At 37.8% G+C, this 25,743-nt stretch overlaps 1 protein-coding gene across 1 annotated transcript; it reads left to right on the top strand.

Annotated features, from left to right (window-relative positions):
• Positions 1–14,191: 14,191 nt before the first annotated feature.
• SGO1 (shugoshin 1) lies at positions 14,192–24,872 on the top strand. Its single transcript, XM_061193709.1, is given in 8 exon segments — positions 14,192–14,333; positions 14,418–14,614; positions 18,816–18,892; positions 20,937–20,995; positions 21,507–22,322; positions 24,357–24,546; positions 24,753–24,843; positions 24,846–24,872. Coding segments are annotated over 8 exon segments (1,599 nt in total).
• Positions 24,873–25,743: the final 871 nt, after the last annotated feature.

Raw genomic sequence — 25,743 nt, 5'->3', positions numbered from 1 at the left:
TGTATTCACTTCAAATGGGTGAATTGTATGGTATGTGAATTATAACTCAATAAAGTTATTATTTATTTTTTAAATGTTAGAAAAAAGGCAAATCATGAGGGCCTTTCATGTTGTGCTTTTATAACCATACCCACCTTTTCCCACCCCTTCCTATCCTCATTTCTATTCAGGGGCAATTATTAATCTGCCCTCTATTTCTAATAGTTTGTTATTTAGAAAATGTTACATAAATGAAATCATACACAGTGTAACCTTTTGGGATTGACTTTTTTTGTTCAACAAAATTTCTTGGAGATTCATCCAAATTGTTGCATGTATCAATAGTTCGTTTCTTTCTATTTGTTACCCTTGGTTTGGATGCACCATAATTTGTTTAACCATTCACCTGTTGAAAGACATCTGGGATGGTTCCTGTTTGGGGCTGTTAGAAATATAGCTTCTAGGAACATTCATGTACAAGTTTTTGTGTCAAAATAAGTTTTTATTTCTCCGTGGAGTGGGGCAGGGTGTTGGTGGGGGAATGCCCAATAGGGCAATAGCTGGATTATATGGTAATCTGGTATACAGTTTTTTAAGAAACTGCCTGTTTTCCAGAGTAGCTGTATCATTTTACATTCCCACCAGCTATGTATGAGTGACCCAGTTTTTCCACATCCTCATCAGAATTTGGTGTTAGTATTTATTGTGTTAGTCATTCTGATAGGTGTGTAGTGGGATCTCATTGTGGTTTTAATTTGCATTTCCTTGATGGCCAGTCCTGTTAAACGTTTTTTCCTGTGCTTCTCTGCCATCTGTTTATCCTCATCAGTGAAATGTCTGTGCCTGCTTTTTGCTCATTTTCTAACTGGATTGTGTTTTACTGTTGAGTTTGTGATGTTCTTTATTTGTTTAAAATGCTAGTCCTTTTTGGATAGGTGTTGTATTAGTTTCCCAGCGCTGCTAGAACAAATTACCACAAACTGTGTGTCTTAAAACAATGGAAATTTATTCTCTCACCATTCTAGAGACTAGAAGTTCAAAATAAAGGTATCAGCAGGGTTGCATTTCCTCTGGAAGAAAAGCCGTCCTTTGCCTCTTGTAGCTTCTAGTGGCTGTCAGCATTCCTGGGCTTGTGGCCACTGCCCTCTCTCTGCTCTGTCTTCACATCACCTTCTCCTCTGTCTGTTTGCCTGGTGGCTGCATCACTCCAGTCTCTGCCTCCATCGCACTGACTTCTCTTCTCTGTGTACTTGTCCAATTTCCCTCTGCCTTTTCCTTACAAGGACACTTGTGATAGCATTTAGGGCCCACTTGGATAACCTCAAATAATCTTATCTCAAAATCCTTAGCTTAATTACATCTACAAAGACCCTTTTTCCAAATAAAAATAACATTTACAAGTCCCAGGGATCAGGACTTGATAGTTTTAAGCAGCCATTATTCACCCTATCACGAGTGGTTTGCAAACATTTTTCTCCCAGGCAGTAGCTTGTCTTTTTATCCTTTTAACAGGATCTTTCACAGGGCAGAAGTTTTTTATTTCGATGAGGTACACTTTAACAATATTTCCTTTTATGGATCGTGCTTTTGGCATCCAGTGGATTACTTTTTTTAAGATGGGCTATTTGAGAAGCAAATAAGTGAGACCCGTCTATTTCGGCACTGGCTGAAGAGTCAAGTCTGCAACCCAAAACAGTCATTATAGGAGGAAATGTGGGCTGCAATAGAAGTTAAAGAAAATTTATTTGTACCCTCTGTAATGTGTGAAGGCCTTGATAGCAAGTGGACAGAATAACACAGATAAAGCTATATTTTAAAAGGCAAAAAAAAAAAAAAAGTTAACTTTGTATTTTTACACTTTGGGAAGTGAACTCAGCCATCCTGCCCTGGCATTATAGTAGCAAAGGATTAGAATCAAACTGAATCCTGAGGAACAAACTAACAGAGTAATTCTAGATTGATTATGAACCTGAGAAAAAATAGAGCTATAAAAAACATTATTGTACTAATCAAAATTTGAATATAAATTGTAGATGAAGTAATAGCATTGTATCAATGTAAAATTTTCTGATTTTGATCATTGTGCTGAGGCTGTGTAAGAGAACGTCTTTTTTTCCTAGGAGATACATAAGGTTTTTTTTTTAATTTTATTAAAGTATAGTTGATTTACAATGTTGTTACATTGCAACATTTACAATGTTGTTAATTTCTACTGTACAGCAAAGTGACAGTTATACATATATATATTCTTCTTCACATTCTTTTCTATTATGGTTTATCACAGGATACTGAATATAGTTCCCTGTGCTATACAGTAGGCCCTTGTTGTTTATCCATTCTGTATGTAATAGTTTGCATCTGCTAATCCCAAACTCCCAATCCTTCCTTCCTCCACCACCCCCTTCCCCTTGGCAACAAGTCTGTGTCTGTGAGTCTGTTTCTGTTTCATAGATATGTTCATTTGTGTTGTATTTTAGATTCCATATATAAGTGATATCATATGGTATTTGTCTTTCTCTTTCTGACTTACTTCACTTAGTATGTTAATCTCTAGGTCTATCCATGTTGCTGCAAATGGCATTATTTTGTCCTTTTTTATGGCTGAGTAGTATTCCATTGCATATATGTACCATATCTTCTTTATCCATTCATCTATCAGTGGACATTTAGGTTGTTTCCATGTCCTGGCTATTGTGAATAGTGCTGCTATGAACACAGGGGTGCATGTATCTCTTCGAATTATAGTTTTGTCTGGGTACATGCCCAGGAGTGGGATCATAATAAGGTTTTTCATAGTAGCGGAACCGTGTCTCCAACTTGCTTTCAAATGGAATAGATCTGTTTCCAGGTGGAGACAGGAACATAGATCACTCTCCAAAAAGGGGTTTAGAACCTAAGTGTCAAGAGGGTGGGTAGCCAAAGACACCAGGTGCCCTAGAGTTTGTCGCTTACCACAGTGGTTCTCAGATTTGGCTGAATCCCCTGGAAGCTTTTAAGAACCCTTAGTGCCTTAGCATCTCTCCACCTCTTTAGTCACCAAATCAAGATATCTGGGGGTGGGCACTAGATGGTAATTTTTACTATCCCCAGGTGATTCCAGTGCGGTGTTTGAGAATCACTCTCTTAGTTTTTTTGTTTTCTTGTTGATTTTTTAAAAGATTGATTGATTGCTATGTTGGGTCTTCGTTTCTGTGCGAGGGCTTTCTCTAGTTGCGGCAAGCGGGGGCCACTCTTCATCGTGGTGCGCGGGCCTCTCACTATCGCGGCCTCTCTTGTTGCGGAGCACAGGCTCCAGATGCGCAGGCTCAGTAGTTGTGGCTCACGGGCCTAATTGCTCCACGGCATGTGGGATCTTCCCAGACCAGGGCTCGAACCCGTGTCCCCTGCATTGGCAGGCAGATTCTCAACCACTGCGCCACCAGGGAAGCCCACTCTCTTAGTTTTGCTCCTCAAAATGTGCTCCATAGACTGGCAGCATCAGCAACACCTGGGAACTTGTTAGAAATACAGACTCTCAGGCCCAGCCTCAAGTCTACTGAATCAGAAGCTGCATTTTAACAAGATCCCCAAGTGATTTATGTGCACACAAAAATCTGATGAATATATATCTGGAGAACTCATAAAGAAGAGAAAGGCCCAGAGTCACGAAGGTAGAATAAGGCCCGTGCCTCTGTGTTTTTACCAAGTTCCCCAGTGAAAGAGTTTCAATATGTGACTGTCCCAGTCTGTCTCTTAGATAAGGCAAAACTTACCTTCCCTCAGTGCATTGTCCCAGTCTGACAGAGTTCACTAACTACTGTTAAAAGGAATAATCCACTATTGAATGTCCTGCCACTGAGGAAATTTAATAGGATAATCCACAAGTGTCTCAAGTGAACCATATTTTATTTTTATTATAACTCTATACTAAGTCATGACCAAAGTCTGAGGCTATGAATAAACACTGCATTTCTATTTGAACAAAATAATATCTAAAACACAAAAATGCTGGAAAATAGTGTTAGCATTTTTTCCTGTTGTTTCACATTGCACATGAAGCTGAGACATTTCACGTGTAGCTAGCCATGCTCATATAATAGCAGTGCCATAGGTAATCTAAGAAATAGTGTGGGGTTTTGCAAGTGTGTGGGCATCTCTTGCCTATTCTAGAAACCATATTCTGGTTGCCATGCCTCCTTTGCCGTTTGCCTCTTTCTCATCGTCAGCCCCTCCCTCATTGACACATGGTGCCATCTTAGGTAAAACTGACCTTTTCTGGCGGCAGGGGGGTGTTAAGTTAGGAGATTGGCATTAACATACACACTACTATATATAAAATAGATAAACAACAAGGACCTACTGTATAGCACAGGGAACTCTACTCAATATTCTGTAATAACCTAAATGGGAAAAGAATCTGAAAAGGAATAGATACATGTATATGTATAACTGAATAACTTTGCTGTACACCTGAAACTAACACAACATTGTCAATCAACTATACTTCCATTAAAAAAAAAGAAAAAACAAAAAAACCTGAGCTTCTCTCAGCCCACATTTCCTTTCTAGTCTTTCAGCAGTTTGTAGGGCAAAGAAAGATCCTGTTTACTGGAAGAAAGGTCTTCCAAAAGAAATTATAAAATAACATTAAATGGAATTAAGATTTCTAAGGATAAACCACAATGTAGATACTTTATAATATTTTGTATAATAGCAATGAATGTTGAATAAACATGCTTCTCATCAAAAGTGGATAGAATTAAGGGTGTGTGATTCAGAAAGTTTTAAAAAACTGAAAAAACTGTATCAGTTTCCATCATTGTGCACTTACTATCAATTTATCTTTACAAAAATTGGATTGAGAGGGTATTGGAAAGAGGAGAGCAACAAAAATTTCAGAGTTTCAGTGTTTCAGGACTTTTCATGAAATTTCAAAATAATCTCTGACGCTGTTTTTTCCACTTCTCCTTGTGCTAGAATAATTGCCACACCACTCTGTAATGGGTGGTTAAATTAGGGGAGATGAAGTGGTTAATAAGGTGAGGCAGGAGCATGTGGGGGAAAAAATACAAGAAATCACTTCAAGAAACTGTGAGACTTTCCATAAAGCACTTAACTTGCAAAATCCATAACTTGAAGGAGATTGAACTAAACAAACTGGTTTCATTCCCATTTTAATGTTCTGATTATTCCTTTAATGCTTATTACATCAACACATAACACAAAATCAAACTTCACAATAAAAGAGTATAAAGTTAGTGATTTGTGTTTATAACATAAAGCTGAAATGAAAATGACACTTCTCCAATATATGTGTCACCTCCCCTATGGCATGCCTATGACAGTCATAACAAATTGGCAATGGCATTATTTCCCCTGAGTAAAATAATAACTCAGAATCCTTCCCAACACAAAGTTCAGATGGCCATTGCTTCATTCATTCATTCACATTCATTCATTTATTCATGCAACAAATATTTATTCTGTGCCTCTTCTGAGGTCCACTGTACACAGCCCCTGGCCTCAGAGAGCTTACACATTTTAGGACAGACACTGAAACAAGTAATTACAGCATGATGATATGTGGCATGAGAGATGAAACCTTTTTTGCTCTACCTGGTTTAGGATTTAGACTCTTCTTAAGACAGAAGCTTAAGAAAATAAATAGGTCACAGAATTTACATAGTTTCCCATATAAGGACTTCCATTCACACTAGGTATTTCTGTGACAGGGAACTTTGAAATGCTCTTTATAGCTGGTCACGTTGCTGCTTCAACGATGCTGAGGTTCTACCATTAAGAGAGAAGACAAAGAATATCAGGTAGGCAAGAGCACTCTCTGCCTTTGTGTTTAAAATTACATTTGTTCTGGAAATGAATGAAATCAATTAGTGTCATTACATTGCTTCCATTTCCTCAACTAATAACATTCATTTTCTAATTCTCACCTGGCAATATTCAGTTCCTTATCATCTTATAAGTTCATTAGCTTTCTTAGTTATGAAATAACTGTTACCTAATTTTCCACAGGATTCTGTATCTTTTTCCCGACTAGATTAAATCCTATATACACCTTTTCCTTTTTATTTATAGAATACTATCAGTGTACCATAAATTATTTCACTTAATAAGTGTGTTAGTCCAATCAAACTGCTATAACAAAATATCACATTCTTGGGGCCTTATAAACAACAGAAATTTATTTTTCATAGTTCTGGAGGCTGGGAAGTCCAGGATCATGGCAGATTCAGTGTGTAGTGAGAGCTTCCTTGTTCATAGACAGAGACTTCTCGCTGTGTCCTCACATGGTGGAAAGGGCTAGGGATCTCTGTGGGGTCTCTTTTGGAAGCTCATTAATCTCATAAGGGCTCAGTCTTCTTGACCTAAGCACCTCCCAAAGACCCCCACCTCCTAATACCATCACATTGGGCATTGGGATTTCAACTATGAATTTGGGGGGAACACCATAGCAATAAGTAATTCCCGATATGTGAAGCAATAATATACTTTAGAAAAGAGATAAGGGTAATAACCACTTTCTAGTATGATGATTAATTACTGCATGACTCGAGTTGTTTTAAGGGTGCTCCTACTGTGGATTTTTTAAAGTATATCAGCGTTGGAGAGGGTGTGTAGAAAAGGGAACGCTCTTACACTGTTGCTGGGGATGTAAATTGGTGCAGTCACTATGGAGAACAGTATGGAGGTTCCTCAAAAAACTAAAAATAGAATTGCCATATGATCCAGAAATCCCACTCCTCGGCATATACCTAGACAAAACTCTAATTTGAAAAGATATATGCACCCCCACGTTCATAGCAGCACTATTTACAATAGCCAAGACATGGAAGCAACATAAATGTCCATGGAGAGATGAATGCGTAAAGAAAATGTGGTGTATATATACAATGGAACATTACTCAGCCATAAAAAATAATGAAATCATACCATTTGCAGCAACATGGATGGACCTAGAGATTGTCATACTGAGTGAAGTCAGACAGAGAAAGACAAATACCATATGATATCGCTTATATGTGGAATCTAAAAAAATCGTACAAATGAACTTATTTACAAAACAGAAATAGAGTCACAGATGTAGAAAACAAACTTATGGTTACCAAGGGGGGAAGGGGAGAGAGATAAATTGGGAGATTGGGATTGACATATACACACCACTATATATAAATTAGATAACTAATAAGAACCTACTGTATAGCACAAGGAACTCTACTCAATACCCTGTAATGACCTATATGGGAAAAGAATCTAAAAAAGAGTGGGTATATGTATATGTATAACTGATTCACTTTGCTGTACAGCAGAAACTAACACAACATTGTAAATCAACAATACTCCAATAAAAATTAATTTAAAAAATAAAAACGATGGGAAACAAGGACCTCCTGTATAGCTCAGGAAACTATATTCAATATCTTGTAATACCCTATAATGGAAAAGAATCTGCAAAAGAATAGATTATATATAATATAGATGTATAACTGAATCACTTTGCTGTACACATGAAATTAACACAACATTGTAAATCAACTATACTTCAATTAAAATATGGTTAAAAAAAAAAGAACGAGATAATGCCTTCCAGCAACATGGATGGACCTAGAGATTATCATACTCAGTGAAGTAAGTCAGACAAAGACAAATATCATATGATACCATTTACATGTGGAATCTAAAATATGATACAAATCAACATATCTAGGGGAAAAAAAAACAGATTCACAGACATAGAGAACAGACTTGTGGTTGCCAAGAGGGCGGGGGGTAGGGGAGGGATGGATTGGGAGTTTGGTATTAGCAGATGCAAACTATTATATACAGAATGGATAAACAACAAGGTCCTACTGTATAGCACAGGGAACTATATTCAGTATCCTGTGACAAACCATAATGGAAAAGAATATGAAAAAGAATATATATATATATATATATATATATATATATGTATATGTATAACTGAGTTATTTTGCTGTACAGAAGAAATTAACACAACATTATAAATCAACTATACTTCAATTAAAATTTTTTAAAAATTAGCAATACATAGACATGTTAAAAACCTAAAAAAAAAAAGTATATCAGCATTACTGAAAAGAATCAGGAAGCTCTAGTTAAATCTAGCCAATCATAATTCCAATTAAACATATTTTAAGAGGGTGAAATTTGAATACATGACAAAGTAAAGGGATGGAAAAAGATATTCCATGCAAATGAAAGCCAAAAGAAAGTCAGGATAGCTATACTTATATCAGACAAAATAAACTTTAAGCAAAAACTGTAACAAGAGACAAAGAGGACTTTTTCACACCATATACAAAAATAAACTCAAAATGGTTTAAAGACTTAAATGTAAGAACTGAAACCATAAAACTCCTAGAAGAAAACATAGGCAGTGCACTCTTTGACATCAGTCTTAGCAATATTTTTTTAATATGTCCCCTCAGGCAAGGAGAACAAAAGCAAAAATAAACAAATGGGACTACATCAAACTAAAAAGCTTTTGCATAGCAAAGGAAACTAAACAAAATGAAAAGGCAGCCTACTGAATGGGAGAAGATATTTGCAAACAATATATCTCATAAGGAATAAATATCCAAAACATACAAAGAACTCAGACAACTCAATATCAAAAAAACAAACAACCTAATTTTAAAAATGGGCAGAAGACCTGAATAGACATTTTATCAAAGAAGACATACAGATGGTCAACAGACACATGAAAAGATGATCAACACCACTAATCATCAGGGAAATGCAAATCAAAACTGCAATGTGATAGCACCTTATACCTGTCAGAATGGCTATCATCAAAAAGACAACAAATAACAAGTGTTAGTGAGGATGTGGAGAAAAGGGAACCTTAGTACACTGCTGGTGGGAATGCAAATTGGTGCAGCCACTATGGAAAACAGCATGGAGATTCCTCAAAAAATTAAAAATATAACTACCGTATGATCCAGCAATTCCACTTCTGGGTAATTTTTTGAGGAAAAAACACTAATTAAAAAAGATATATGAACCCCTAGGATCATTGTAGCATTATATATACATACATACATAACTTGCAAAAAGAAAATTATAGATTTTGCCTTTCTTCCATAGTATCCATCTCAACTTGTCAACGTGTATTTTCATTTGACATTTAATGTCATTCTAAGTGAAGGAAAATTTAAAATTTCAAGCATTAGCATGAATTGTACCATTCATCTTTATATTGGTCAATGCTAGTTTTAAATGCAAATATAAGAGCATTTAACTTGCATGTGCAGAATCACCAAAATCACATAATTCATATTTCGTAGCTCTTACATGCATATGTATTTCATTCTTACCAGAACAGTAGAAATGCTGCACAAGACTAACTGTACTGTTTATATTTCTTTATCTGTACACATTCTACCAACACTTTACCTTCAGCTTACTAATGAGATGGACTGAAAAGAAATTATGAATTGTCCTATCATTCATTTTCCTTCTATGTCATCCTTTTTAGAGTGAGTGGTTAGAAAGTACAGTTAGAAAATAATAACGTTCCTCAGTTATTCATATTTCATAGAACACCATTGCCATTCTAGGTCCAAAGCAAGTTCTGGCTCAAAAGGAACCAGAAAGGCCTCTCAGCGCTGTCAGCACCCCTGTGTCCCCAGTTATAGAGGTACTGATATGGAACCTGCTCACAGAACTCCAGTGGACCCACAGAGCATTCTCAAAAGTAAATTCAGAGAGCATTACTTGATGTGAACATTTTATTAGGCGAATCAAACTGCGAGTCAGGAGACTTCAAACTAGAAGTGGTTAGAAGCTCAGCTTTCAGCAGTTACAGCTCAGTTCATAAAGCATGAATGAAGGAGTTAACTTTAATGTGATTAGTTACTAAAAACTTCCATTTTTTTAGAGTAGTAGAATTATTAAACTTACTAGTTTGTAGCTGATGGGCTACAAACCAGTCACTAACATTAACATGTTAGTGGTAAGGTCACACTAACATGAAGAAAGCTTAAATTTTCTTTAAGGTCAGAGCCAGCATTTTGGGGAAATCACTCTGACAACATAACGGGATAGACTCTGCAGTCAGAGCAGGTACTAACGCACTTCATGGAAAGGGATTAGGTGGGTGCCTGGATTAGAAGATGGAAATTAGTGGAGTCTGGACCTGAATAATACTTAGAAAGTAGAAGTGACCGGACTGGGTAACTGACTGGACGTGGAGAAGCTATGGGAGAATAAAAAATCAGGAAGATTCCCCAGTCTTCTGGGCAGGTAACTGGATGGATGCTGGTGTCACTGCCTGAGGGGAAAAGAGCCAGAGGTAGTCGGGCAAAGAGAAAGAACCTGGATCTGAATATTTCAGATATGTGCAACCTCCCTAACAAAATCCCGTTAATCCAAAAGCTGCTCCCTATTTTGGTTTGAATATCCCTTTAACCGCCTCCGTGCGGCAGGTTGACTGCTTGGGCGGGCAAACAACCGAGAAGATTCGTCTCACAAGAGGGAGCCCTTGCGCATAACCTCGAAGACGGGCAGCTGTAAGACTAGACAAACAGGAAGCTTTTGAACTCCCTAAAATACCCGCCCTGAAAGGTGTCGGAGAGGTTCCATCCCCAAAAACCAACAACTCCTAGTCGAAAAGCGCCGGGCAACTGGCTCCGCCCCCGCGGGAGGGGGCGACGGATGCCCGGATGCGGATTCTCGGCGGGATTGCGTCACATGAGGCCGCCCGGCGGGGCGGGGCTCTGCCTGCGCCGTGGGCTGCGCCGCAGCGTCACGTGACCGCGTCCAGCCAGCCAATGGGTGAGCGCGGCGGAGAATTTCGAATGTGGTTGAAGCGGTCAGCGGCGTTGAGAGAGGGTCCCTGAGACCAAGGGGTCTCGGAGCTCGGGACGAGCACGGCCGGACAGCCTCGCGGAGCCTTGGAATGTGAGGAGGAGGGCGACAGCTGTGGCAGAAGCCGTGGCCAAGGTACCGTGGTGGACGTCCCTGCGGGAGGCGGGTCTCCGGGCCTCTTCCGGGAGCCGCCACCCCGTCCCGCTTTCTCAAGAGGAGGCTGCAGGTTTTTCGGGTGTGACACAGGGGCATCTTGACCCCTGTCCCCCTTCCCTCTGGGTCTCTCTGTTCTGAGTTCGGTGGCCAAAAGTTCAGGCTGTGGCGTCTGCCTGACCGGGTGCCTCTCTCTGCTCAGCCCCCCGACCTGCGCTTTGCGGTGCTCTTGTTTCCTCTTCTGTTCAGCGGGCCCGTAACCTCGCGCCTCGCGGAACTGTGTGACTTAAGTGATGTGAAAGTAAAGCGTTTACAGTAGTTAAAAGCCAGGCTCAACGTGAGGGCACACAAACTGGCAGATATTTTTTGTGTGGCGCGATGCCTTTGACGTCCTTTTTCTTTTGCTGCTTCTCTTACCCTGGAAAAGCCGGCATTGGCCAGTGTCCTACAGCAAGAGTGATGAAAGAATTATGATGGAGATCAAATATTCTAGGTTCTTTTGAACCCAGACCCCTTACCCGAGTACTGTACAGATTGAGACTGCCGTCCGCGCTGTGACTGTTTTCATTCCTTCTCTCCACCACACCCCCTTTTAAGACCATCAGCCTAGAAGGGAATGAAACTTCTGATAGGGCATATTTCTTTTGTAATTTTAAGTTGATTAAATGTAAGAACGAAAGGTTTTTACATAAACTCTGCTTTTCAAGTAACCAAACCAACTTGCTCAGTTACCTAATCTGCCTGGCTCTCAAACATCTCCAGGTTTGAACTCCAAAAACTCCATTGTGGTAGGGTATTTTATACAACCCACTTAACGTTAGTGTTTAAAAATAACAGTTGTGCTTGCTCTACTGGAAACATCACAGTATATATTGTATCTGTATTGGCAGAAAGAAAATATTTAATGAAATCTACAATATCTATATTTAAGACCCCAGAGGAAAATAAGGAAGGCCTGGAGAAAACGCTCAAGAAAATGTAAGATTCAGGAAAATATTTGACTAAGAGGAGATGAAGGTGTCCTTTGTAGTGAAAATTGTATACGTAGATTGTGGTAGGAAACAAGAATTATTTTTTGCAATTTTAAGAGCTGCAAAGTACAGTCTAGGGCAAAAGACGTTCATGAAAAGTAGTTTGACATGCTTAGTAGCAAAATACTAAAGCCATCTGATTTGCAGCATTGAAAGATTTACATATACTTATGTACTAATACACTCAATGGCATGGTCTCCTGGCAGTGCATGTTTTGCTACTTTCAACTGTATGTAGAACAATAATTATATAATGTCTGCTGTATGCATGATCTGAGTTTTAAAAATAACTATGAGAAAATTGGCATGTTCCTCCACCCCAGTTCCTGCTTTTTCTAGCTCTGTGATTGTTATAACAGCCTAGTGAAATTGTATATAGTGTTACATAGTATGACTAAACCTCTCAAGATCACCTGACTTTCTTGAGCATGTGTGCATATCTTAAGTAACTGGAAAGCAAAGCCCAGATACGTGTTTGCCTCTGAACTAATGCTGTAAGCCTAATAAACATTAAAAGTTGGTCATAAATATTGTCATAGGAAACATAGATAATAATAACATCAAAATATATTAAGCATTTCCCTTAATGCCTAGTATTGGGTTGGCCAAAAAGTGCCTTCGGTTTTTTAAGTAAAAATAAAAGACACTTTTTCATTTTCACCAAGAACTTTATTGAACAATGTATTCACCCTTTTGTTCCACTACCTTCTGCCATTTTTCAGGCAACTTCATAATTCCATCTTCCCAAAACTTTTTATCTTTTTGAGCAAAGAACTGTCCCAAGTGCCTTTTACAGTCTTCCAGGGAATTGAAATTTTTTCCATTAAGAGAATTTTGTAAAGACTGAAATAAATGGAAATCCGAAGGTGCAATGTCCAGTGAATTTAGCGGATGAATCAGAACTTCCCAGCCAAGCTGTAACAGTTTTTGCCTGGTCATCAAAGAAACATGAGATCTCACGTTATTCTGATGGAAGATTATGCATTTTCTGTTCACTAATTCTGGACACTTTTCGTCAAGTGCTGCTTTCAGTTGGTCTAATTGGGAGCAGTACTTGTTGGAATTAATCATGGTTTTCCGGAAGGAGCTCATAATAGAGGACTCCCTTCCAATCCCACCATATACACAACATCACCTTCTTTGGATGAAGACTGGCCTTTGGTGTGGTTGGTGGTGGTTCATTTCACTTGCCCCATGATCCCTTCCTTTCCACATTATTGTACAGTATCCAGTTTTCATCGCCTGTCACAATTTGTTTTAAAAATGGAACGTTTTCATGACGTTTAAGTAGAGAATCACATGTAGAAATACGGTCAAGAAGGTTTTTTTCACTTAACTTATGTGGAACCCAAAAATCAAAGTGATTCACATAACCAGGCCGGTGCAAATGATTTTCAACGTTTGTTTTGGATATTTTGAGTATGTAGGCTATCTCCTGTGTGGTATAACGTTGATTGTTCTCAACTATTGTTTTGATTTAATCGTTATCAACTTCAACTGGTCTACCCGACCGTGAAGCATCGTCCAGCGAGAAATCTCCAGCAGGAAACTTCACAAACCACTTTTGACACGTTCGATCAGTCACAGCACCTTCTCCATACCCTGCACAAATCTTTTTTTGAGTTTCGGTTGCATTTTTACCTTTCTTGAAATAATAAAGCATAATATGCTGAAAATGTTGCTTTTTTTCTTCCATCTTCAGTATTAAGATAGCTACATAAAAATTCACCAATTTTGATGTATTTTTTTAAATGCATGCTGATATGACAGTTGTCACATACTATCTAACAAAATTGTTTCCAATGACGTTAAAGACAACTAAGTGCTACTAGAGCCATCTTATGGAAAAACTGAATGAACCTTTTGGCCAACCCAATGTATAGTAAGCCCCCAATGAGTATTTGTTAAAGAATAAATAAGTGGCGTATTATAGAGCCTTTGTGTTGGAAATCCATATTTATTAAGCCTTCCCTATAAAGTACCCAAGGAGGATAAAATTATGCCACAAATATTAATGTAATTTAAAAGCTGCAAATGTAGGTTATTACCAGATTGGCTATCTACTTTGGGCTAATTCTACAGTTACAAAGTCTCTATTTAATCCGTTTTTTTATGAATAGCCTGTGTTTTCAGTTTTGTTTTATATTTGATATCACCCCTTGAAAAATTAAATATTTTCTGTTGTTTTAAAGTCCTAGCAGAAGATGGCCAAGGAACGATGCCTCAAAAAGTCCTTTCAAGATAGTCTTGAAGACATAAAGAAACGAATGAAAGAGAAAAGGAGTAAAAACTTGGCAGAGATTGGCAAACGAAAGTCTTTGATAGCTGCGCCATGCCAAATAATGAGTAAGAGATTTTCATGTTGTCCTTTACATCACTGTTTAAGATTAGATTTAATAACTGATAAAAAAACTTTTTATTCTCTTTTAGCCAACACTTCTACACTGCTAAAAAACTACCAAGACAACAACAGAATGTTAGTCTTAGCTTTGGAAAATGAAAAGTCCAAAGTGAGAGAAGCCCAGGATATCATCTTACAGCTGAGGAAAGAATGTTACTACCTCATGTGTCAGCTGTACACACTGAAAGAAAAACTTACTTCACAACAGACAGAAGAAACTGCTCAGGTATTTTGATCACAAAGGCTCGATTTCTTGGGAAAAATGTTAAAACCATGAATTAGTAGTTTAGATCAGTTATGTTTTTTAAATTAATTACTGATAGCTCTGTTATTAGTGAAGTGATGAGAACATCTTTCTTCAGTGCTGCAGCCCAGTTGTGTTTGGGCCAGTTAAGAAAGCTTCAAGCATATACCTGTAGCTGATTGAGGCTTATACTCATATAACTTGCTTCTGAAAGCAGGTAGCAAGACAACGTATAAAAGAAATAGTTTAGCCTCTTGCCCGGCCAGACCCTTTGAATGGCAGCGATGTGAGTCGAAGGTAGGGGCAACCAAGCCAAAGGTCTAAAAGTGGTTGTGGAAGCAGACTAGTCCAAAAGTTTTAATCAGTGCTATTAATCTTAGCTTTTCTATGTAGTTTTGCTACACCAGTGGGGTTTTGAAAGAACTACCTTGACTGGGGAGATGGGAAGTATTTAAGTGCTTTATGGAGAATCATTTTTACCTACTAGTTGGCTAAATAAGGACAACTATATATATATTTTTTTTTTACATTTTTATATGATTTTATTAAAATTGTAATTTTATTCTAAGTGTGATGAGAAGTCATTGGAGGATTTTGAACTTAGAGTTTACATGATATAACTAATATTTCAAAAGGATGACACAGTTTGCCTTATGAAAATTAGACTGAAATTGGGCAGGGAAACTAATGGAGACTATCATTACATCCCAGCAAGATGTAAAGGTGGGAATAGGAACTGTGGCAAAATTGGTGGGTACAGGAAATTATTTTGTGGTTTAGGCCAAATGTATTTTTCTTTTTTTTTTTTTTTTTTTGAACATCTTTATTGGAGTATAATTGCTTTACAATGGTGTGTTAGTTTCTGCTTTATAACAAAGTGAATCAGGTATACATATACATATGTTCCCATATCTCTTCCCTCTTGCATCTCCCTCCCTCCCACCCTCCCTATCCCACCCCTCTAGGTGGTCACAAAGCACCGAGCTGATCTCCCTGTGCTATGCGGTTGCTTCCCACTAGCTATCTATTTTACATTTGGTAGTGTATATATGTCTATGCCACTCTTTCACCCTGTCACATCTTACCCCTCCCCCTCCCCATATCCTCAAGTCCATTCTCTAGTAGGTCTGAGGACAGCTATATATTAACTCCCAAACAAGAAATATCCTGAACATTTTGCTGTCTGCTTTTCAGTCTGATTCTGTTTGTGTCCAGGAATGTATAGAAAGGTCAGCCGAAACATAACCGACGTGGAGAAATTTTGATTTAGGATCTTATCTGGGTCTCGTCACACATTAATCCCTAGAATAGAGAGGACGAGCCAGTTTCACCTTTCCTTTTCCCAGAGGCCACTGCCAGGGAAACTGCATGGGGTAGAGAAAGAAAAGAGCAGTGGTGAGTGTCAGGTGTTAACACTTGGGTGTCCATCTGTTTGCCACGCCAGTGAGACAGTTGTGTTGGCACCTAGGGCAGGAGAAGAAGCCAGAGCCTAGTGATTAGGGTAGGGGTCTGGACTCGAGAAAGGAATTAAGTCACCTCTCCATTGAGAGGAAGAGTCAGTGAAAGAGTTCTTGCTTCCCTGCAACTAAGGTGATTCCATATTTTTTCTGTGTATGATATATATAGAACCTGTGTGTGTATACACATACATATGTACACATATAGCAAAATATACATACATAATGTAGTAGAAAATTGTCTATAAAGATTAGATACAATTTTTTTTTTTTACCTTCATTTGAGGGTTATTTAAAATACTTTTCCTTCAGAATGTAATCTTTCCTAATTTTTTTCTTTTCCTTGTTTGGTCAACTAGTGAGGAAAAAAATTTCTCCAAAGACATTTGAATCTTCCTTTTCCCTTTCCAAATTTTTGCTGAAATCACACAGAGTAGTGTCAAGTGAGTACTCTATGAGATAATCACAAAAACAGTGGTGAAAAAATTCTGTTATTGTAGGCCTTTTGACATTTATCAGTGATTTTTGAATATTTATTAAAAGATATTGTTAGTTGCTGGGTGAAAGTATTCCTAGCATTTAAAACATCAGAGTTTGTTTTCTGCCACGTACTCGCTGTATGTATCACTCATTCTCAACCATCGTTGTATACGTGTGCATCCTTGTTTATCAAGTCAATTTCGCAGTGCTGGAGAACTTAAAATGCTTTAATAAGAATGTTTTTCTTCCCTACCAATAATTAACTTACCTTATATGGATTAATCAGAAAGTAATTTCTAATAGCATTTTGTTCCCTAAGTTTTATCATGGATCTTTTAAATAATTTTTATATTACTCTGTAGTTAAATATCCTCCTTTACTTATCTTAAGTAATAATACTAGCTTTAGAACATTAGCTATATTGATAATAAATTTAAAACTTTTAACAGGATTAAATTTCTAGTTGTTTCTGATGAACAGTTTTAACCTGTTCATTATAATGTCTTCATGTTATATGTACATCAAACTTCATAAAACAACTGCACTGAATTGGAGTGACTTTTAAGGAATCAGACTGGGCCACTCGTCTTTCCTAACAGATCTACACACCTTCCTGTATCTACACTGTGTTCTCTGTCTTCCTTCCTGTGCCACTGGCAGAAGTGTCTCTGCTCCTATCCAAGGCCAGTCCCTCCGCTTGTGCATCAGATTCCCTTCTTTTCATCTCCTCTAGGACTTTGCTCCTGAAAGTTTGCACCCTCCTCCAACATTTATCTCCCTCTATTGAATCGTTCTAGCTACATACAAATGTGCTTCAGTATCTCTCATCTTAAGAGGAAAAGAAAATAAATGGAACCTCTCCTGATCTCATTCCTCCATCTCCTCATCTCTCTGCTTCCATTCACAGCAGAACTTTTCCAGAGAGAACAGAGCACTTACTGTCTTCCCTTGCTCAGCGTCCCCTCACATTCGAACTCACTCTTGTCAGGCTTTCATCCCCACCATTCTGTTGTCACTGTGTGTCAAGGTTACCAAAACCTCCGTGTTACCAAATTCAGGGGTCACTTCTCTTTTTTGTTGGCCTTGAAGTAATGCATAGTACAGGGATGACTCTTTGCTGGAAACACTTTGATCTCTTAGCTTTCTTACCCTCATACTCTCCTTGTTTATCTTTTTGACTGTTCTTTGTCCATCTCTTCTGCTGGCTTCTTTACTTTTAAGCATCAGTTGTCCTAGGCCCATCTCATCCGCTCCCATAGCTTTAAATATTGTCTGCCTGCTGGTGGCTTCCAAATTTGTAGCTCAAGACCTACACAAACACACACACAGTTACTACTTGATATATTCACTTAAATATTTATAAAGGATCTCAAATATATTTTGTACAAAGCACAACTCTTTTATTTCCCCCCTCCCAAGACATTGGACTTCTGCCTCCCTCTGTAAGTCTTACTCAGCTCAGTAAGGCAACCCACCCGTTTGCTCAAGTCAGAAGCATAAGAAGCTTCCTTCTCACTCTGTGTCCCTACCTCCACCCCTATTCAATGTGAGTGCACTGTTATCGCAAAGCCTTCCCCTGGGCTTCACCTCCACAGCCACAGGATTCCTGTCCAAGCTGATATGTCTTGCTTGATTTACTACGATGACTTCCTTACAGCCTGTGCCCTTGGCCCTTTTCAATCCATGTTTCACACAGTGGCCAGACTGATCTCTTTAAAACTCAGATCATTTTACTTCCCTGCTTAATATTCAAATGACTTCCCATCACACATAGACTAAAATCCAAACTCATCGTTCTCAAAGCCCTACATTGTCTGGCCTCTGTGTGCCCACCTCTCACTGGTCTTCTCAGTGACTATGTTCCAGCCCCAGTGGCCTTTCTTTTCTGAGCACAGCAAGGTTTTCCTACATCATGACTTTTGTATCTGCTGTTTCCACTTCTTCCTCCTTCAATGGCTGGCTCTTTGCGTTCTTCAGGTTTCAGATGAAAGTCATCCCATCTAAAGGAGACCTCCAACATCAGTTACTCTCTGTCATTTCAACCTGAGTTGCATTTATCACCGTCAGCTTTTTTACACTTCATCTCCCTACACTAGCATGTAAGCTATTTTGTAGCTATAGATTCAGTTCCTAAAACAGTCCCTGGCACCATAGCAGACTGTCAGTAAGTACTGTTGAATAAATGAATGCTTTGTTATGAATATTTCCATTGTACCAGTGTTTTCTTTGTTTTAATACATTGACAGGACCGGGAAGTATGTCCCTCTGGAATGGACTCCAGTAGCGACAGCAACTCCAGGAATTTACTCGTGGAGGATTTACCGTTAGTATCAAATTCATTATTATGAGTATTAGTGCCAAGAAGTATTTAATTCTGTGATCCATTTGTGAAAGGAAATTAGCATTATATTGACTCTTGTATTTGGGTCTGATGTTCTCTCTAAGAATGTATTTAAGAAATTTTATATGTTGAAATTCTGTGCTATGTAGCCAAGCTAAAGCTTTCTTCTGTTTCGTTACTTTTTTGATGTCTAGGAATAAAAAGCTTCTCCTGAATTTTTAAACTATTCCCTTCAGTTATATTTTTCTTGTATCGTGTTTTTATTCTAAGGATTGGTTATTCAAATGATGGTATTTTGCCAGTATTACAAATAGTCTGGTTTAGAAAAGAAATCTAATAAAATATCATATTTAACACAGCTTGCACACTGTCTTGCTAATCCAATTCATTCTTAAATACCATCAGACCTCATATACCTTCTTCTTCTCTTGGATTAAGGGTACTTTATTTGTTTGCTTATGAATTACTGAGCTATAATTAGATACAGTAAAATGCACAGATCTTAATTACACAGTTCAGTGAATTGGACTAATGTATACCCCCGTGAACCAAAACCTGAGTTAAGATGCAGAGCATTGCTGTCACTCTGGCCCAGGGTTTCTCAGTCTAAGCGCCTCTGACATTTTGGGCTACATCCTTGCTTGTGGGGCTGTCCCAAACATTGTGGGATGTTTAGCAGCATCCCTGACCTCCCACTAGAGGCCAATAGCAGCCCCCCTCGAACAGTTATAAGAACCAAAATGTCTCTCAACATTGCCAAATATCCCGGGGGCGTTGGGGGGAGGGGGAGGTTAACTGTCCCCAGGTGAGAGCTACTGCCATAAGCCATTCCCTCATGTTCGAGTCTGTGCCCCCTCCTTGCAGAAGTAATCACTAATATGATTCCTATCCCCATATTAATTTTAATCATGAATAGTTTTTAAACTGTTGAATGTTAAGATGTGACGAAATATTTATGTGATGATCAAAAAGCAAGATGAGGTAATTGAGTTTTTATAAGGTTTCTAAAATTGTTATTAGTTGGTTGCCATAACTCTGTTACCTAAACTTGTACTTAAATTTTGATGTCCAGAGGGGGAAATTCTCTACAGAAAATAGAGAATAAAATTATAATTAGAATGAAACGGCCATATTAAAGCATAAAGAATGGAAATTTCTTTTTTTCTTTTTTTTGTGACTAGGTCGGTTCGTAGCTCAAGCACGCGTTCTTTTTTTTTTCTTTTTTTTTTTTTGTATTGATTGGTTGATTGATTGATTGATTGCTGGCTGTGTTGGGTCTTCGTTTCTGAGCGAGGGCTTTCTCCTGTTGCGGCAAGTGGGGGCCACTCTTCATCGCGGTGCACGGGCCTCTCACTATCGCGACCTCTCTTGTTGCGGAGCACAGGCTCCAGACGCGCAGGCTCAGTAGTTGTGGCTCACGGGCCTAGTTGCTCCGTGGCATGTGGGATCTTCCCAGACCAGGGCTCGAACCCGTGTCCCCTGCATTGGCAGGCAGATTCTCAACCACTGCGCCACCAGGGAAGCCCCAAGTATGGAAATTTCTTGTTCCATGAACTAAAGGGGGACAAAATTTTTAAAGAAAATGAACAGTATTAACTTCAGAAGAGTCAGTAGGTAAGCACCGTAGAAGCGTGCACTGTCCGCAAATCACAGCTCGGCTAGTGATAACGCAGGCTCCTAAAGAAGGATCTAACTGAATTTCTTTAATGTATTTTATAAGTCGATCTGATTGGCTGTTTCTCCAGTTATATGACATGGTGAGTTATGGAACGTTTTCAGGAGGAACTGTCCAATTTGATATGTTAGTTCCTCCAGTGGCAGTTGAAGGTCCGTCGTAACAAATCAGCCTCCACGTAATCAGCATAAGTGTTTTTTGGTTTCCTTTGATATAGAACAGATGTACTGATTTAGAGTGGAATTATGAAATGATACTAAAGAAAAAAACTTACGTTGTAGAAAATCTTAAAATATGTTTTTATTACATAATTGTTAAATAAATTTTTGTTTTTTATTGGTACTTTCTAAGGCAAGTTCCTCTTCAGGACGCTGACTTTCCAGGACAAGAAGAATTGTTCCAAATAGAAGGTAATACAAATGAAAATCTAAAAATACTGCTAAAGGCAAGATGAGATCTTTGGGAACAAGTAACATAATTAAATTTCTCTAATTTTTATTTGTTTGCCTTTTTAAATCTTCTCGTCTGGTACTCTGCTCAAAGCAAATATCTGTTTATTTTACACAGAATAACAAGAGTTTTAAAATACATCCATTTATTTTTCCAAATCTGTAGTCAGAAACCTTGGCTATAACTGTGGCTGTAGTTTACTGAGCCTACTATGTGTTACGCTCTGTGTTAGGCATTTAACATATGTTACCGTAGTTAACCCTCGTAACAACCTTGGAATATATAGGTGCAGACAGTCGGAAGGAAGTAAATATTATGCTCCGCAGATTTTTATTTATTTATAGTAAATGTGGGGAAACTACAGGATGAATTTTCATTAGTTCCATTTTTAACTTTGAATTCTAAGATTCTTGAAATTTAAATTTCCATAAAGTAAAACTATCTTTCTCATTTATTTTTTTAAATTCTCAGAGCCAACACCTACTATTTCTCAAGACAGACTGGGATTCGATTTGGATTCAGGTGAAGATAAGTCAACTGATAATGTCTTACCTAGAACTGTATCTCTCCGTCGCAGTTTAAAGAAACATGTCAACAATCCATGTCAGTTCAATGCCTTGGATGATTTTGGAATCAGTCATTTGTCAGAGCAGTCTTTGGAATTGGAAAGAATTAGATTTGTAGAGTCACCAGTAAACACGCACATACCTGAAAATGTAGAACAAAATTTTTATCAATGGAACAAGGATCAAATTTACTTATCAACAAGGCTAATTCACCCAGGACAATCTACTAAAACAAAAGAAGACATTTTAGAGTATAAATTAGACCAAACTAAAAGTAAGCACAGAGCTGCCCAAGGAAGAAAAAGAGAAGAGAAAAGAAAAGCTAACAAAAGGAAAAAATCAAAATCTGTCTCAAAGTATAAAGGGAGCAAAAGTGAATATAAAAAAACTGTTTCCCAAAAAAAGTTGGATAAATCTGTCACCTCCAGTGATGCTTACAATTTTAATTTGGAAGAGCGTGTTCATCTCACTCCTTTCCGACAAAAAGTGAGCAATGATCCTAAAAGAGAAGAAAACAACAATGAATCTGAAGTGAGCATCTGTGAATCAAGTGGTTCAGGAGATGATTCTGATGACCTCTATCTGCCCACGTGCAAGTACAGTCAAGATCTCACCAGTGAATCGGATAGCAGTGCAGTCACCAGGCCTCGATCTAAAAGAGCACTGAAACATAGGGGTGAAAAGGAGACAGAGGGTTCTGAGCCAACAAAAACTCCTCCTAGTAAGTGATTTACTTGTTTGCCTGCATTTTTAATGTTTATGTTAAATGATCACTCCTGGTGCTTATATACTATACTTACCATCTGTTTCTCTGGAGGAGGTTACAGACTTACCATCTGTCTCTTTGGGGAAAGTTACAGTCAGATTAAATAGTGGGGGGGCTGTGGGGTGGAAATCACAGTTGTGTTGCTTCGACATGCTTTAAGCTAATTTAAATCCTCTTTAAGAACAAATACTACTTGTTATGGAGAAAGCAATTTTACTTCCAGTAAATGAAACCTTCCAAGGCGAGGAAAAAAGTTTTGTGGAGTTAAGTTGAATTAAAATGCCTATTACATACTCCCCTGAAACATCCCATTGAAAATGAAATCAAACTTGAATCCAGTGACCTGTAATTTTAATGGCTTTGCTTTATATAGTCAACTTGACAGAAACCACAATTTAAAATAATTTTCTATTTAGTGAAGGTGGCCTAATTAGACCAAGAAAACCTTTTCCTCAATTGATGGGCTTAGTATTCTTTTGTAAGACATTTGTAAAATATCTAAAAACTGTGGCTTAGAAAAATCTTGCTTTTGTTGGTTAGATCAAAAAGTAGGCATGGTTCAAATGTTGATGATACAGCCTGCACCTGCCCACAGAGATTCTCATCTGGGAATTTTAGTCTGGGGAAACTAACATAAACAGGCAGGTTTTATTCTCAAAATATTGTCATGCTAGTTCATTTGATCCTCAGAACAACTCTGTGGCATGTAGGTGTGATCATGCTTGTTTTGTTTATAAGGAAACTAAAGCCTAAAAAAGCCAAATGACTTTCCAAGGTCAACCAGTTAGGTGGTGGTAGCATGCAGACATCTTTTAAAAAAAATATGCTGTAATGATTTTAGAGTAAATCAAACAAGATTGGCAAAATGTTGATAATTATTGAAGCTGGGTAACTGGGGGCTTATTATACTGTTGTCCCCGTCTTTGTGTATACTTGAAATATTTCATAATAAGTTTTTAAAAGAAAAAAAATACACTCTAAAATATTGTTACTCAGAATTTGGTCCCCAGACCATCAGCATCAGCATTACCTGGAAACTTCTTAGAAAAGCAGAATCTCAGGCCATACCCCACATCCTTGAATCAGAATCTGTATCTCTCTAACAAAATCCCCAGAAGATCTGTATATGCTTTGAAGTTTTAGAAGCTTTATTCTGGAATATAGCAACTGATCTGATGTTGTTGTTTAACCATATTTTCCAAACCAAAAGTTGGAATAGTTAGTATAGTACAAGATGCTTATGTAGGGACAAGAAAAACAGAATATTTGAATCCCAAATAACCCTGGACAATGGTTAATAAGTATAAAGTCACTTTATAGTTACAATTTAGTTTTTCTTGGGAAATGATTTGCTTTTTAAAACTATTTTAAGAGCTTGTTTGTATTATAGTGTTCTTAACCTGTGTGCTGGGTAGCTGTCTCCCAATATAGACGTAGCTCCAAGTAGAATAACTTGGATGTTTATGACAGGAAAAACATCGGGTAACTTTTTAACCGACTAGCTTTACTAGAGGGAACACCTTTTCTCCTGGTTTACCCAGAGAGTACGATTTAGAATTCTCACTTATTTAATAGAATGAGTTTGAGTGGCTTTATAAGACAATAAGAAGTCACTTGATGATAAACTTAGGAATTGAAAGAGATTGAGGCCTGGATGATTCTGAAGAGCAAGGTGTGACTAAATGAAATTGCATAGTTTAAACTAATTCATTGTGCCCAAGCTATCCTAGAAGAATTTTAATTTTTTCTTTAATTTTTAAGAATTTTAAGTTTTAGTAAACTATTGTTTTAGTCAGTTCTTCACGGCTACAATAATTAATATTTCAGTGTTATCTGGGAGGAAAAAATGGTGAACAAGTTTTTAAAAATCTGTGTTATAAAATGCTGGATTTTGTATACTTTTAAGATGTGTAATTGCATACAGTTTTAGTTCCTGTGTTTGCTTGTTTGTTTTCTGGAACCATATTCAATAAAACTTGTTTTCTGTAGGTGCACTACCTGAAACTCACCAGTCACCTCATTTTCGCCTGAAGGATATCACAAACGTCCCCTTGTATCCTGTAGTGAAAACCAGAAAACTTTCTCTTTCTCCAAAAAAGAATGTAGAAAGCCCACCAGTGTCTTTGCATAAACGTAGGTGCACAGCCAGTGTGAACTATAAGGAACCCACGCTCGCTTCGTAAGTATTTGGCTTGTGAGAACTAACTTTTAATCATACACATGGGGGGATTAAGGTTATGGAGCCTTATTTGAAATACACCATTTTGATGAAAATCTGAACTGGGAATATTAACAATGGCATACTCTACAGTAAATTTATACTGAAGAGTAAGTTAGTATTGGGATGCTTATAATTATGCCTACGAGTTCTCTTTACTCTTACAGGAAACTGAGAAGAGGGGACCCTTTTACAGATTTGTGTTTCTTGAATTCGCCTATTTTTAAGCAGAAAAAGGATTCCAGACGCAGTTCTAAAAAAAAAAAAGCATGAAGCAAGTACAATGAACCATTTGTTGGATGTTGTTTAAATTCATCCTACACCCTCTTCTGTGGTGCCAAGAGAATCTGTAAGATAGTGTTCAAGTGGGTTGAACTACTGCCATAGAATATTCTCTTGACAGGACTCTAGATCGTGAACATTTCTTCAAAACTATGCTTCAGATGTGATGGTTTTTCTTAAACCTTTGATACATTTGGTTTATTTTTTCTTTTAGGTATAAATAATTGGACTTAAGCACTATAATAGTTTAGATTTTTTTATACTGCCTAATTTTAGTCAAAATGTATCTTATACCAACATTTGGAAATTAATGTTTCTTCAAATTAAGATGTTTTAATTATAAGGCATCTTTATTTTTCCCTTAAGTAGGTAATACTATGATTGAATGAATGATTTTGAATGAATGATTTTTGAAGACAGGCTGAGGATCTTTTGAAACTCTTTGTACAATATTTGAACAAAATAAATCCTTGTCATTCACAGTAGGGTGTACCCTAAGCTGTTTGTGGATCCCTTATACTATTGTTGTATTTGGTTTTTCAGGTAAAATGTGTATTAGATCATGATTAGAGAATTGATGGTTGCTTAGGCTCAGGGACCAGGTAAGTGACTAGCTCTGAACCCCCAGCTCCAGGTGTACATTGTTCAAAGGGATACCTCAGCAAAATCACAAATTATTGTGTCATGGCCTTTCAGTATAGTTACTTGTTTAGTCAAAAATGCCAAATGTTAAATGTGTGAATGCCAAGGGCTTTTTTGTATTTTTGATCAGTTCCTAAGGCCATGGCCGGTGGCACCGCCAGTGACAGAAGTGAGGGATGCTCAAACTTGCGGAAGCCATGAATTCACTCAAGCTAGGTCTTCAGACAAAGTAAA

The sequence above is a fragment of the Eubalaena glacialis genome, chromosome 6, assembly GCF_028564815.1.
Source record: "Eubalaena glacialis isolate mEubGla1 chromosome 6, mEubGla1.1.hap2.+ XY, whole genome shotgun sequence".
Taxonomy (NCBI): domain Eukaryota; kingdom Metazoa; phylum Chordata; class Mammalia; order Artiodactyla; family Balaenidae; genus Eubalaena; species Eubalaena glacialis.
The sequence above is the reverse complement of the archived record's forward strand: the minus strand, read 5'-3'. Positions and strand labels throughout refer to the sequence as shown.